The sequence below is a fragment of the Eucalyptus grandis genome, chromosome 8 (assembly GCF_016545825.1).
Source record: "Eucalyptus grandis isolate ANBG69807.140 chromosome 8, ASM1654582v1, whole genome shotgun sequence".
NCBI lineage: Eukaryota > Viridiplantae > Streptophyta > Magnoliopsida > Myrtales > Myrtaceae > Eucalyptus > Eucalyptus grandis.
Window position 1 is genome coordinate 15,593,486 of NC_052619.1, and position 15,253 is coordinate 15,608,738.

General features: G+C 40.5%; 2 protein-coding genes across 2 annotated transcripts; one reads left to right on the forward strand and one right to left on the reverse strand.

Moving 5' to 3' along the window:
* The first annotated feature begins 7,141 nt into the window (after positions 1-7,141).
* LOC104456784 (probable E3 ubiquitin-protein ligase BAH1-like 2) lies at positions 7,142-10,894 on the forward strand. The gene is made up of 6 exons (XM_010071640.3): positions 7,142-7,530; positions 8,561-8,805; positions 9,092-9,346; positions 9,667-9,804; positions 10,303-10,361; positions 10,450-10,894. Exons 1-6 carry the CDS (start codon positions 7,350-7,352, stop codon positions 10,556-10,558), a joined length of 987 nt encoding a protein of 328 aa, XP_010069942.2. The 5' UTR covers positions 7,142-7,349; the 3' UTR covers positions 10,559-10,894.
* A 771-nt stretch (positions 10,895-11,665) lies between these two features.
* Positions 11,666-13,774, reverse strand: LOC104456785 (nucleolar protein 16). Its single transcript, XM_010071641.3, has 3 exons — positions 13,335-13,774; positions 12,105-12,226; positions 11,666-12,018 (listed from the first exon to the last, which is right to left on the reverse strand). The coding sequence occupies exons 1-3, from the start codon at positions 13,708-13,710 to the stop codon at positions 11,905-11,907; spliced, it is 612 nt and encodes a 203-aa protein (XP_010069943.2). The 5' UTR covers positions 13,711-13,774; the 3' UTR covers positions 11,666-11,904.
* Between the last annotated feature and the right edge of the window lie 1,479 nt (positions 13,775-15,253).

The following is a 15,253-nucleotide window of genomic DNA, read 5'->3' on the forward strand; positions in this document are numbered from 1 at the left end:
CTTTCTTCCTATAGGATCGCTTTCTCTCGGCAGGAAGTGGCCGATCTGTGCTGCAAGAGCCAATCCCGAATGTTTTTTTCACATGTTAATCCTTTAATTAAGTGCTGACTTGTTCAATCCCGATATGCTTTGAATTGAACAAGTGACCACATGTTTTTTTCACATGGAGAAATACCCGTCGTTCTCCGTCAATGGTCCGCCTCTCAAAGTTCATTTCTCATTCTATGTTGGTGCCTCTAGATTTGTCGTTGAATGGTAAATCTGGGTATCAAAGTTTCTTTGGGAGGGAAGACCCCAGGAAGTCTAAACCCAGTTTCTCTCTTCTCTGCCATCAGAAGGATACTAAACAAAGACGATAGAAGGGACTAGGCTCTGACATATTCTTTCGTGTCTTTTAAGTTCTTGAGAGTATCACACGTGTAATCTACATGAGGCCTCATTATCAGTATTTCTTACCAAACAAGTCCCATGGTAGAATTGGGTTTGAAAAGTAAAGATTTGATTTCAAAAGAATCTCACCTGGAGCCAAAAAAATGCGACTCAACTCCTAATCGGGGGCGTATCGCTCTCCTTCAATCTTCTAAGTCAAAGCAGCATGCACTTGACTTGATCCCTCAAGATGCCAATTGAACATAAAGTCTTAAATCAATTCGAGGAAATCTTCAAGCTGGCCCTTTTTGCGCCTCGATAATGCATAGCGTCTCTCCTCCCACTACCAGATGAAGATGGCTTCATATCCCAATTAACATTATCAAAAAAGTGATTCGTCTTTTCTGTTCATCAGTTATTTGAGCAATTGACAATCGCTCGTTATTGACTTAAAACCAATTGTAAACAAATCGCAAAATACCTAAATCATCACAATCCATCTCCATGCATACACAACTCTTAGCTAAACACGCGATTTAGCGTATGACTCGAAGTTTCCCTTCTTTGATTATCACATTTTATATTCTTTCCATCATGTGCGCGAGAAAATCTCCAAAGTCTTCTTTTTTTCCATGGACCCAGTAAGACAAATTACAACCCTTCAACTTTCAAACACCAAAATATATTGAGGAAAACCAAAATAGGGACCACAAACTAGTTTTCTATATTTTCCACCGCCAAGAAAGCTTCACCTTCGATCGGCGATCTTCGATCATGTTCGCCACTAAAAAGCGCAGGAGCATGTGGAATGCGAGATCTTCTTTTGTACTCGCGCAAATGATAAATATAAAATGAAAGACTAAGCATGAGAGACGATAGAGAATATTATAAGATAAAATTACTATCGTGGAACAAATTACTTAGAAAAACGGTCGCGCTTGGATTTTTTTCTATTATGAAGGCAAAAATAGAAATTCTAATTTCTTGCAATTCATTCAAGTATTTTCCTCTTAAATATTAAGTCATGAGCTCTTGAAAGAGTGCAGTAGAGAAGGAAAGTTGCTCGTTGGGATGGCATTAAGCAACCACTCTTATGTAAGCATTATTAGTTTGGATTTCAAATTAATGCACTTTGAGAAAAACAAACAAAAAGAACTCAAAAGAAAAAAAAGAGAGGAAAGAAGCCCCTAAAAATTCAAAACTGTTCAGTCAATGAGCATCAAAACTATATGGATGATGGAAGGCAAGAGGTGTTGATATAATGCTCACATGAATTAAGTAAAATAAAAATGACACCGTTAAAGATTGATACAAGTTTAGGATTTCTTATTTCACAAGATAAAAGCTTAGAATAAATGTGTCATAATTGATATACTTTGATTTTTGTTGTCATAAAAAATATTTAAGGGTAAATATGGTCCGAGTTTTTTCATGGCTTGTGCCCAAAAGAATATATATAAAATTGGATGGCTTTATGTTTTACAGTGTGAGAATGGATGGAGAAATACATCTTCTTTTTTGTAATAACAATAATATAAACTTAACACAATTACCTGTGTGCTGGAAAAATGATTTTAGAAAGCGCGATTAAGCGGACTCGGGACGAGTTCGTATATCAGGGAAGAATTTCTCTGTTGTTTTCAGCATTTTAAATTGCCCAGAGAAATTGGCCACACCTTGTCCAGCTGACGTTTCTGGCAGAAAAGTAAGGATATTAATTATTTAAAAAAATGGAGAAAAGGAAAGGAAAACATAAAAATAAAAATAAAAAAGTGGTGGTTCAGTAGGCTCAGCCCATTGGGTCATGATGGGCCCGAGAGACACCGGCCCGTTATCCTTCCACTGTCGAGAGCGGGAGGTCTTCGCTGCTCTGTGAAGCCAGCCTCACGCGGACCCCTCCACTCTAGGACCCGTGTGGCCCAAGCCTTCGCCCGGACCGCACGGATCAACTCTCGGCTTGGAATGGGCGGGCCAGAACAAAGCCACAGCGAGCCCGGCCCGCAGGAGCTAAGCCAATGTTCCACCACAATGTTGCCCCCACTCGGGTCACAAGCCCGCGCAACCAGGCTCGGCGAACTTCCTTGTACCCCGTGAAGCTTATAAGCTGTTAAATTCCTTGAGCTTTGCGCGATGTGGGACATTGCTCAGCTTTGTTTGCCTAGGATTTCTAAGCTTTCCCTCTTCATCATCAAACTTTCATGTCCGTGCTTTTGTGCGTACGCACGATTCTTTGACTCCATGGGTCTCGAATTTTCCTTCTGCAGAGGATCGCTCTCTTCTCCCATCTGAGAAGTGGCTGACCTGTGCTGCAAGAGCCACTCCCGAACGGGGGATCGAATGTTATTTTTCTATGAAGAAACACCGGTCATTCTCCGCCTCTCTAAGTCCGTTGTCCCATCTATGTTCATGTCCGTAGATTTGTCATTGGACGCTAAATCTGGGACATATGGAGGGAAGAACCAGAGGAAGTCATCTCTTTCTTCTCTGCCATCAGAAGCATATTATTACTAAGCAGACGATTAGCCTGAGCACATTCATTCACCTGTGCAGCTTCTAACGCACATTTTCTAAGCACTCAAAAGACTTCTTTTGTGTCTCAGGTTCTCCACATTATCACGAAAAAAGCACGCAGTGCTATGATCATGAAATTATCGGATCCATGGACCACCCATATTCGAACATCGGATAGATCTCATCATCCACGGTACCTTTCATCAACCTCGTGGATGGCAACAACATATCTTTTCGGTGATGGCAACATATCTCCCCTCACGTGTGTATGCTTGGAAAAAAAAAGGAAAAGCTCTCTCAATATCTTTTCGGTCTTGTCACTAGCTTTCAGTTTTGTGGCAGTTACAGGTTTGAACAATAATAAAGTGAATTTATGTCCAATAAAGCTTGACAAATTGTCAAATTTCATCTTTAAAAGAGAAAAAAAAAAGTGAACTTTGAAATTGTGTGCCGAAATAGAATTGAAATAACAAGTCACAATTTCTTTTGGCAATGAAAATATTAACCGATCAATGTACAAGCAATTCCCACATTCATTTCTAAATAGACCACTTGCCCGGTGCTAAGCTCGGGTATGCCTATAAAAGCCTCATCCGTATTTATTTAGCCTAGCCAAAAAGAGGAGGGGTCTTGTCCCCAGCCGAAATCAAACCATAAGCCGAAGTTATCAGCTTAATTGAGTTCGATTCGAAGTATTGATTCTTGGTTATTTATGGACAGTCCCTGGAGGAGTAATGCCTTACCAGATTAGTCAAAGCAGCGTGCACTACATGATCACTCAATATGCCAATTGGCCAAAAGGAAGAAAAAGAGGATGTTCTAAAGCATTTCGAGGAAATCTTCAAATTGGCCTCGTTCTTCCCTCGACAATGCATGGTGGCTCTTCCACCATCGGGCGGCTTTTGTATCCCGATCTTCATGTCAAAAAGGGCCACCATCTTCTCCATTCGCCTAGTCATCCGAGCAATTTTCCAACCGCTCATTATCTATAAATTATTAAATTACTTAGTCGCTTAAATCCATCTCAATTAGATACATAAGCCTTAGTTAAGCATGCGATTTAGTCCCTAATTTTGGAGTTTTCCTTCTTGATCTTTTCGCATTTTATATTCTCTCATGATCACACGCATCACAAAAAATTCAAGAGTCTTACTTTGTCCATGGACACGGCAAAAACAAATCATGCCCTAGAAATTTTCAACGCTACATATATTGAGAAAAGACCGAAACAGGAAGCACAAACTATTTCTTTTCTATGTCTTCCACTCTCCAATGCTAATGAACGAGGCCACTTGACGAAAATTTAAGCTCGTGTGTTTTAATTAAATGCGGTCGAGACTTTGTCCTAATGGGTGGGTCATGCAAATCATATCTTATCGACCCACCGAGGCAAAAAGAACATGATCACCATGATTGCAAACAGTCCAAAGACTGTCGAAAAAGGAGTGGTGGAGAAATCGGTGGAACAAATCATCATAGCCGTCAAATGAATTCTTGGTCCAACCTCTACAATGAAGACTATCCTTTTTCGTCTTTTCTCTTGGAAAAATGTATAATCTACTCATGACCCGTTGTACTTGCTTGAAATTTCGACCGTAGGGTGCCCTCCTCAAAATTGATCCAACGCCCGATATACTTTGAATGGAACAAGTCAGCACTTTTAATTACGGATTAACGTCAAGAAAAACCTTAAATCGATATATTTATGATAAATTTATCTTAATTAATTTTTATTCACAAAATTCTTAAACTAATGCTTCTATAACAAATCTATTTGAAATGAAGCACTTTAGTAGAAGAAACTGTGCAAGAAAAGAGGACCACTATGTTGGGTCCATTCCCTCAGGTTCTTGCATCCTCAAAAACTCCAAATTAACATATTTATAAAAAAAAAATAAGCTTCATTAGTTTCTCATAAATTCAGTTATTATCTCGTAAAATTACAAAATTAATATCTCAAAATAATATATTCGTCATTATCACGTATTATTATTTCAACAAATTTAATAATAAAATTTAACAAAAATTAATAGAAGATAATTTTTTCATATGTATATTAATTTAAAATAAATTTATTATAAATGTATCAGTTTGATATATTTGATGATATTAATCCTATAATGAATCAGCTCGTATCACTTCATTTGGTTTTTTCGAAAGCCCGTTAAATTATTTTCGAGAATTTATAAATATCAATAGCCGAATGCTTGAATAAAAGTATTAATTTCTAAATGATCATTTTCCAATCGGTCGCATCAAATAAAGTTGGCGAGCATCAAATGAAACCTATGAAGCACGGAGACGTTGTCCATGCTTCCGTGTCGTGTCCGACACGTGTCGGAGCGTGTCGGACACGTCGACACGCTTGGACACGGCCGGACACGCGGTCAACTTTTCTCGACACGCGTGTTGACGCGTGTCCGGAAGATTGATAGAGGGTGGAGGCGAGGGAGGGCGAGAGAGCAGAGGCCGCGAGCGCCGGCGAGAGACGGCTAGAGAAAGAGCCGAACAGAGAGAGAAGAGAGAAGGCAAACTCCTGCCGGCGAGACACAACCACGAACGGACCACCGGGACGGCGAGACGGCCAGAGAGAGCGGCGAGGGGGTGCCACTGTTGCGATGGATCGGCGACAAGAGGAAGAGGAGAGGAGGAGGGAGGGGTCGTGCGACGAGCGGCAAGGAGGAATCAGCGGCTCGCTAGGGTTTGCATAAAGAAACCCAAAAAAATAAGAAGGAGAACTGATGGCGTGAGGGGGTGGAGAAGTGACAGCTTACCTGTCACTGTCAAGTGGTGGGAGGGGGAAAAAAAGTGAAAAAACTTGGGGTGGAGGAAAAAGGACGAATGAAAGAGGGGGTGAATTTTGGGGATTGTTTTTTAACCGAAAAGTTAAATAAATAAAATTAAAAAATAATTTCGAAAAATAAAAGTATTGAATTTTAAATAATGATAAATTTTGATTATGGTAGAAATTTATAAATTTATTTAAATAAATTGATTCTAATTTCTTATTAATAATTAGTTTCATCGATAACTTTTGTTAAAATTAAAAAAATGTTCCTCATTAACTATAAATATATCTTTTGAATTTCAAATGAATTGATTTGTTAATATTATTAGTGCAAATTTATTATAGGCTCTTTTGTTAATTAATTATTTATTTATGAATTTGAATCAAATTAATTAAAAATAAAAATATTTATTTAATATACAATGTCGTGACGTGTCGGAATTCTCTATTTTTAGAAATGACGTGTCGACGTATCGTGTCGTGTCGGGCGCTCGTGTCGTGTCGCGTGTCGGTGCTACATAGAATGAAACCCCCTCCCTTTTTCCTTTCTCTTTTTGGGGGGCCAACAACCCGCACTTTTCCATGTGAGAAACCGGAGAAAAAGGTCGCGGGTGGTTTTTACGTGAACGACAGCCCAACGCGCCCCCGCGAATTTACCACGCCACCCCTCGCGCGCCGCCGCCGTTTTCTACTAGAGCCGTCGCGGTCCGATCGTGATTTCGAGCAAGTCCGGGGTCACTCTCGAGACTTTCCGCGCTTTACGCTTGGCCCTCAAGGCTCGTCGGCTCGTGGTTATCGCCTAGTCCCGCGGGACCCGCCTACAGCTAACCCGGATCGGGATCAGATCTGACGTGGCGGGCCCTCCGCCAAGCAGCTTTCCACGTGGCGGGCTTTTGTCCCTCTAGCCGAAGCCCCCCGGTACCGTCTGCTTTTCCCACGAACCGAAACAGATTTTATCGGACTCCCATGTTTTCCCACTAGAAAATGTCAAACTGACGTGATTAAAGGATTGTCTTGTCGATCTGTCCTCCACACCCTCTTTTTTTCTCCTTTTACTTTTCATCATTATACATCCGTAAATAATTTTTTTTCGATTTATATGCAAATTAATAGAAGAGAGAGGAAAAAGAAGGGGATGGAAATTAATTATTTCCGGATTTGTTGAATGTTTAGTCTGTTTTCTAATCCTGGATTTGTCGCTCACTAATGAGCAGGTTCTCAGATCCAATTCTTTTCAGCAAAATATGGCAAAAACAAGAAGTTAAAAGAAGGTGCATTTTAGCTGCACCACTTGCGAAATTCATTAAAAATTTCCCAGGAATTGACCTTTTCGGAATGTCGTCATTTTCGAGCTACTAGTTCAATTATCTAATCGAATAAAGAGATTGATTAAATAAGTTAATTATTTTTCATTATTCAATACATTAAATTATTCGCATTAAATATAAGGATAGCGAACGTAGATATCAAGAAGTGCAGGTCAGCGTCGACACCAACAAAAGCTGGCCCATTCCCTCCTTCGTATATATCTCGTCCCGTCTCGTCTCGTCTCTTCCGCAGAAACCCTCCCCGCAGCAAAACTCCGCCTCGTCATACGAAAATCTCGCGTCGTTTGCAGAAAACAAGGATCGATTTGACTACCCAAAACGCAGATAGATAGAGAGAGAGAGAGAGAGAGAGGATGAAGTTCTGCAAGAAATACCAGGAGTACATGCAAGGGCAAGAAGGGAAGAAGCTTCCCGGTCTTGGGTTCAAGAAGCTCAAGAAGATCTTGAAGAGATGCAGGCGAAGAGACTCGCTTCATTCCCAGAAGGCCCTTCAAGCCGTCGACAATCCCCGCACTTGCCCTGCTCACTGTTCGGGTTCGTTTCTCTCTAATCCAACCTTCCTTTCATTCGTTTTGTTTTCGTGTTTTCTGCGGTACGTCCGCAATGCTAATCGGTAAAAAAGCTCTCTGGGTAATTTTGTGTTCTGATGGAGGTGGTGGCATGAATTATTTTTGGTTTTTTTAATTTGGAGACGGCTTGCACATCCATCATGATGGTGACAACTGTGCAGGATGATATCATTTTCAAGTGGAGGAGCCAGTTGACACCGTGAATAGTTTATGCTTTTCATTGCTTCTTTGAACTGTTTTGCTGGTTTTTAATGGGCTTTAGCTTCGATTTAAGCAAAACGCTGTGGGAAGCGCTCTTAGTTGACTTGATGAATTACAAGAAAATTTCATTCGTGTTAATGCTGATCGAGACTGCACTCTTGCTTGTGTACTGATGACGGTTCTGCGGGTAACGGGGGTACTCGGAAGATCTGCCCCGCTTGCTGATGAGACGATCGTAAATTTACGATTTTTTTCAGAGACTTTATATATGTCGTGTTTTAATCTTAATAAGTAAAACAAGAGTGAAATGGGGATGAAGTGAAATGACTGAAGGGTTATTAGATTGGATTGTTGTTGAAGCGGAGGTCCCTGCACTGTTAAGTTCAAGTTCAGGTGGTGATTGATAGGATCGAAATGGTAAAAGGACCGGAAGAAAAAAAGCAAAAGAAAATTATGGAGCGTTCTTAAAGAGTTGAGGTACCAGGAGATTTCATAAATTACAATTGTCATCAGCTTTAAATTAGCAACTGGTCGTCGCCATCCATCTGTTGTTAATTCTTTTAAGCTCGCCAGAAGTGAAAATACTTGAAAAAAGAAGGAGAAAAGAAAAATCTCCCGATAGGATCAGTGCGTAAAACAGCCTTCTTAGTTCCACCTCTATTCATCGGCTAGAAACGGTTCCATTTGAATCCAGAGATTCCCTGGTTTATGTTAACCGTCTGCATTTACCTTCATCGATCATCCATGAGTTTGCCTTATTTTCCTTGCTTACAGTCTAGAAATTGTTATCGCAGTGTGTGACGGAAGTTTCTTCCCCTCTCTTCTCGAGGAGATGTCTGCTGTTTTAGGCTGTTTTAACAAGCAGGCGCAGAAGTTGCTTGAGCTTCACCTGGCTTCGGGATTTCAGAAGTATTTGATGTGGTTCAAAGGCAAGCTTCGAGGAAACCATGTTGCTTTAATTCAAGAAGGAAAAGATCTGGTTACTTATGCATTGATAAATGCAATAGCCATTAGGAAGATATTGAAGAAGTATGACAAGGTATTGGTCGTTCTACAGTATTCACACTAGAGCTAAGAGATTGCAGCTATACCGGCCTCCACCGAACTTCAAGTTTTGTTGACTTTGAATAACTTCGCATAAAGAAAAATTGCTTTTTGGTGATAATTATTATCAAGTTTTAAGGTTTAATCGCTCTTGGGGTCATCTGTAAAACATGCATGTTCCTGTATGTTTCCCTAATAAAAGATTTCAAGCATCTTACCGGGAATCTCTTTTCCTATTTTTTCTCCTCCCTGGCTAAGCTTTTCCCATGACATTGTTATAGATTCATCTCTCTACTCAAGGACAAGCTTTCAAGTCACAAGTGCAAAGGATGCACATGGAGATCCTCCAGTCTCCATGGTTGTGCGAGCTTATCGCCTTCCACATTAATGTACGGGAAACGAAGGCAAACTCTGGGAAGGGCCATGCCCTTTTTGAGGGTTGCTCTCTAGTTGTCAATGATGGCAAACCATCGCTCTCTTGTGAACTCTTCGACTCTATCAAGCTAGATATCGACTTGACCTGCTCTATATGCTTGGTGAGTTCCCAAAATTGCAAGTGCTTTTGTGTTAATAATGCTTCGTATGAGAAAGTAATCGAATCTTGAGTTTCTGTATCAGATATTAGCTTCATGCATAAATAGACTTTACACAGTGAATCTATGTCATTGTATGAACTTAAAGGGCTAGTACTGTTGGGCAGCCATGCTTTTTAAATATTTAAACAATGTCTTTCAACATTTTGAGGAAGAAAAATAAAAAAGATTTCATCATGTTTCGAGAATTGATCCGAACAATTAGAGAATATATCAATTAGTGTACATGTAGCAGATGGATAATCTACTTTCTTGGAAAACAGGACACAGTGTTTGATCCAGTTTCTCTCGCTTGTGGCCACATATACTGCTATATGTGTGCTTGCTCAGCTGCATCTGTGACAATTGTTGATGGACTAAAAGCAGCAGAACCCAAGGAAAAATGTCCTTTATGTCGAGAGGTATTGATCTGTATCTCCTTGTTCCATAATCTTCAGTTTGTTCAGTAATTGGATTTAGCTTGCTAGAAAATAGAGTTTGTACTTCTAGATACTCGCGTAAGATAATGGTTCGTTCTTGTCCAACATTTAGCGGCATCAGACATCTGAAAAAGAATGCCAAATGCAAATTGACTAATTGAAAGCTTCTACTGGTCCTAAGAGCATATCATAGCATGCTAGTTCATTGGCATCAATCCTCGTGATTAAAAGTTCAGCTTTTTCATCATACAAAAATGTTTCTAATTTCTTGCTTCTGCTATACAAAAAGGATTGTGTGCTCATTTCTTATTTGATGCTTGTAAATTCACTGCAGACTGTGCGAAACTGCAACAATGGACTTCACTCCATCCATATAGATTCTAGCAATGCATTCTATAATGTCCACGACAGAATCAATTTCTTGAATTTTGGGAGTACATAACCAGACTAGTAGCTCATCGCTTCTTTGCTCAATTTCAGGCCAGAGTATTTGAAGGCGCCGTACATCTGGATGAACTCAATATATTGCTCAGCAGAAGGTATACACCACCGTGCAAACTTGCTCATTTTAGAATAGTCAATTTCTCGTTAACTTTCTCGTTTCTCACTGACATGAAATTCAAACAGTTGTCCGGAGTATTGGGCGGAGAGGCTTCAAACGGAGAGAGTTGAAAGGGTTCGGCAGGCTAAGGAGCACTGGGAATCCCAGTGCCGAGCGTTCATGGGCGTGGAATAAGGCGTTTCCCCTTTTAACGAGATTTGATTTCTCTCTTGCGTCAGCTATTATGCTGTCCTGTTTATAGTCAAAAGGATCCGGCTGGCGAAGAAGCACTGGGAATCCCAGTGCCGAGCGTTTATGGGCGCGGAATAAGGCGGTTTCCCCTTTAACGAGATTGATTTCTGTCTTGCATGTCAGCTATTATACAGTCCTGTTTATAGTCCTGTGATGTAATAAAAAGCTGCACTGCTGAAAACTTTGTCGCCTTGAACGCCCCTCATTGTGAAGTCTTTGCGTTCTTGGGCTTGTTGCTCTATTCCTTTTTGAACATATAAACATGTACATTTTCAATCATGTGTCTTCCATTATTGGTCATGGAACTCTAGCCATGCACAGCGGGCGAAGTCCAGCACCTCGCGAGTTTAATGAAGAAATTGATTCTCAACTTTACTCTGAAATTCTGGTCGATGAAATTACGATGAGCATGTATATTGTAATGTGGCAAACTCCTTGAAAGTCCTTAAATAGAATATTTGCCAACCTTAAAGAATAGAATCGAAAGACAAGATATGGTTTTTCAGTTAGCTCGACAATGCAAATTGGGCTGGAGGTGAAAGTATTCATACGTACTCTCGGAGCACAACTTAGTTTTGTTATACGATAGTTTTTTGTTTGCGTTCAAAATTAGAATAGGAATGTATGGTTCTATTAGAAAAAATATGAATCGTTCTGCCTAGAACAACAAAGCTATCCTACCACCATACAGAATCATCTTCATCGTTCAAATCCCTTTTTCTTAATTTTTTTTTTCGAATATTACTTTTAGGAGAGGTGAAAATTAAATATGAACAATGTACAAAGTATACCTGGAGAAAGAGACCTTTACGCTCAAAATCAACTCATTTTAGTACATATAGAAAAACGCATACAGCAATTTCATTGTGAGTGAAAATGACGAATGTGAATAACGAAAGGGCGCAATTAGTAAAAAGATCAAAAGTTCAAAACCACTTCGAAACCCTCATTACCTCTCCACTCAACTTTACTTAATTTATTACAATATGCTAAATGTTATATATTTTTTCCTGGACAAAAGTAAGGCCGGATTATGTGAAATGTAGTAGATTTATAACAAAAGAATAGAATTCATTGACTTGTATATCTTGGTTTGACAACTAAGGGCGATAAATAGATAAAGCAAGTGTCATTGCCCCTACTTTGAAGCCATTCCCCCGGAATTGGGAAGAGAGGGAAGTACAGGGATCGGCCACGAATCTAAACACTGTTGAAAGCACAATGCACTCATAGAAGAGTGTTAATGGATTACAAGATATTTCACCGTCTTAAATAGCAAAACCCAACCTCTAACGAGAAAGTAAAGGATTCTTATCTTTATACATGTGATATCTTTTGCACAGCTTCTCCAAAGTCGCAACTGAATGCTGCATCGCATTCAACTTCATATCCCTGAACATGGCCTGAGAAAAACAAGAGCATTATGAGCAACACGAGTTGCACAAACAGCAGTAGATTCAAGTGGCTGATTACTTGATCCAAGAAATACCTCATAGTTATCTGCGTGTTTCTCAATCAGCCGCCCAATGTGAACACGCTGCATGGCAGTCAATGGCTGCGGAGGTGCAGATTTGCCATCTCTTCTTTTCTTTCCAAGAGCTGATTTCAAATCTGTTGGACATAGAAATTCAGCAAAAATTCTAAACTGGCAGAACTGAACAAGAAGTTCAGTTTTTTGAAACGCCAAAACTTTAATGTGGCACATGTTCATTGTCAGTCCTATATACAATATCCAATTGCTTGGCAGCGCAAGTGTCTGTATAGATCTACAACCATAATTACAAACACAATAACATACTGAAATGACGAATGACAAAGATCTCCCCATCTTTTTCATCAAACAAAACCAATATTTTCCAACAGATTTGATCATACTTAAACAATCTACGTTATGGCAGAAAAACCACATTAGCAAAATCTCAAGGAGAATCTTTCAAAAACCCAATTCATTATTAGTAGTGTAAGTTTTCTAAATTAATTTTAGGAAAACATCAACATATGTTGTTCTTTGCCTATCACGTGAATCAAAATCACTAGCTATTTTTTAAACTGCAGTTTGCAAGGTACTCTATTAATGTATGAACAGTAATTGCACAACTCTACTTATGATTTTGATCCTCTCACTCACTCACTCACACACTTCACAGACCAGGAGTTTGCTCCAAAAAGGTTCAGCACAAATGACTTCGAATCCAACCATACTTCTCCTTGCGCAGAGTTAGTGATTATAAATTGGAATTTCACATAGCTGGATTAGTCAAGTTACAGCATCATCTACTCAACTCATATTCAACCTTCAAAGGTAATCAGTAATGCTCTCAAAACCGGAAGTTATACGAAAGGTGTCTCACAGGATGGCTGCAGTAAACAAACAAGAGTGTCTCTCTAACGGGCAAATCCTCTCAAGAAGCCTGTGCAGTTTATAATTAGATGGATTGACAGTAACAGCACGAAATTCTCCAGAACTACGATTCTAGAATTTCAATTCTCTATAAGTCAAAATACCATTTCCCGTTAGTGTCAAAGCTTGTGCTACTATTTCCAAGTCCCGACCTTTCTACAGTTAGTCAAGCTTGCTTCTTTGTAATCAATCAGCCAGAATCAATAGCGACACCATCATGTACAAAATCAACATGCTCCAACAACGGTGACCACATTTCCAGCCCAAAACGCAATTACGGAACGAAGCTAACGCCAACGGAAACACGGAATCGCTCACCGTCTTCTTCGAGATCGCTGCCCGAGTCGATGAGGTCGCCCTCGGCGGCTTCGGCGGCTCCGGCGGCCTCGTCGGAGGAGGGCCGGGGAGGCGGGACCTGGAGGGCGCCGCTCTCCACGGTGTGGGCGTTGCGGGAGCGGACGCCGAGCAGGTTAGGGTTGGAGACGACGCCGAAGGACTTGTAGTTCCGGAGGACGCTCCCCATGTCGTCCCACTCGACGCCGCCGCCGCCGCCGGCGGAGACGGAGTCGCGGATGAAGGAGCGCAGCTTCGGGGGGAGGTTGAAGGCGGCCTTGACGACCCGGGGGTTCTTCTTCGGGAGGCCGACCTGGACCTTCGGCCGCGATTTCTTGTACTTCCTCCTCGACCTCCCCATCTCTCTCTCTCTCTCTCTCTTTCTCTCTCTGAATCGAACTGCAGAATTAGGGTTGCGATTCGAGAGGGTTTAACCGGGGTTTAGATGGGAAGACGATGGTTGAGAGACGACGTCGTTTTGTCTTCGGTAGGCCAATTAATCAAATCTCATATAAACAGTTTACTGAGTTTTTATATTTTGAAAAGGAAAGATATTTCCGACCATTTTTTTTTTCCTATAAAAACTGAAGTGGGTCATCTTCCGCCACGTGTGAATAATTGGCTTTTAGTTACTTGCCTAAATGCAGTCTCCATTGGTAAGATGATGCGGAATTATCTATGTTGACTTACGAGCCAAATTATGCATGAAAATAATTTGTAAATTATTAATGGAGAACGATGAGGGGGCAAAAAAGGGCACCCTCATATTTCCCCTTAATCATGTTATTTCATATATCAAGATTTACGATTACTATCTATTACAACGATTATATATCTCATCAAATCTCATATCTCGATTATGATGTCTATCTTTAATCTCCAAAACTTTCTAACCTCATAACATGTGTTTGTAGTCATAAGATAAGTTCCCAAAGAGTACCATAAACTCGTGTGACTTTTTCAATCATTAGTCCAATTATTAATCTCTTCAATTGGCAATTTAAATTCCCATGAGACGATGAGCCATTTGATTCAAAAATTAGATGCAAAAATTAGATGCAGAGTTCCAATTTCTTGATGATAGTCATCCAATTTTTTTAAGAGAAATAAAATATGAGATCAAAATTGCATGGTTAGAGGAAAAAAGAGAATAGTCACTAAATACGGCAAGAAATAACAAGGGGTTACTTACATATTAAAAATTCGAAGGCCATGATTCAAAAGCTTATAAATAAAAAAAGGAAAAACCCCATTTATAGGAGTGTCGGGAACCGAACCAAAAATTGAAACCAAAAATTCGATTTTTTTTGTTCAGTTTTCATTTGGTTCGGTTCTCATTAAAAATAAAATAAAAATTTATCGGTTAACCAAATCGAACTGAACCAACGAACCAATAAAATAGAACTATTAACCAAACCGGCAAACCCTACTTCTAATTCTCTCTCGTCTCCTCTCTTCTTGGTCAGCTTGAAGGTGCAACGACGACGGCTACTGCGACGGCGACAGGGACAGTGATGGCGACAAGGACGGCGACCGATTGAGTGACATGCCCGAGAATGTCCTGCACACTTGCGCAGGCAAGTCTCTAATCTTGGGGGTGGGATTTGCGTCGCTAGGTATCGACCGGTTTCCGATTTCGCGGCGATCCTGTACAACTCGCGCCCGCCATTCGCCTCCGGTACGTTTGCTCTAATCTCCCTCCGACAGCAACTGGTCGTGTGCTTCTTCTTTTTTCTTTTGGGGGCGGTGGGTCTGCGTGCGTTTTGGCTACTTCGCCCCCGAGCAGGCTTGTTATCTTTCATACCTTGGTCATTTCCATAGCTGGGGGCCCAATGGATTGTGGAGAATGGAAAGTTTCGAGCTTGTTTTGGACAATGAAGTCTGAAATGGCCATGGGTGGCAGA

Coding starts and splice junctions, on each gene's coding strand:
- LOC104456784 (XM_010071640.3), top strand. CDS start 7,350: ATGAAGTTCTGCAAGAAATACCAGGAGTACATGCAAGGGCAAGAAGGG. Junction 9,347..9,666: donor TGACCTGCTCTATATGCTTG/GTGAGTTCCCAA, acceptor CTTGGAAAACAG/GACACAGTGTTTGATCCAGT. Junction 10,362..10,449: donor AATATATTGCTCAGCAGAAG/GTATACACCACC, acceptor AAATTCAAACAG/TTGTCCGGAGTATTGGGCGG.
- LOC104456785 (XM_010071641.3), bottom strand. CDS start 13,710: ATGGGGAGGTCGAGGAGGAAGTACAAGAAATCGCGGCCGAAGGTCCAG. Junction 12,227..13,334: donor CAGCGATCTCGAAGAAGACG/GTGAGCGATTCC, acceptor TATGTCCAACAG/ATTTGAAATCAGCTCTTGGA. Junction 12,019..12,104: donor AACACGCAGATAACTATGAG/GTATTTCTTGGA, acceptor TGTTTTTCTCAG/GCCATGTTCAGGGATATGAA.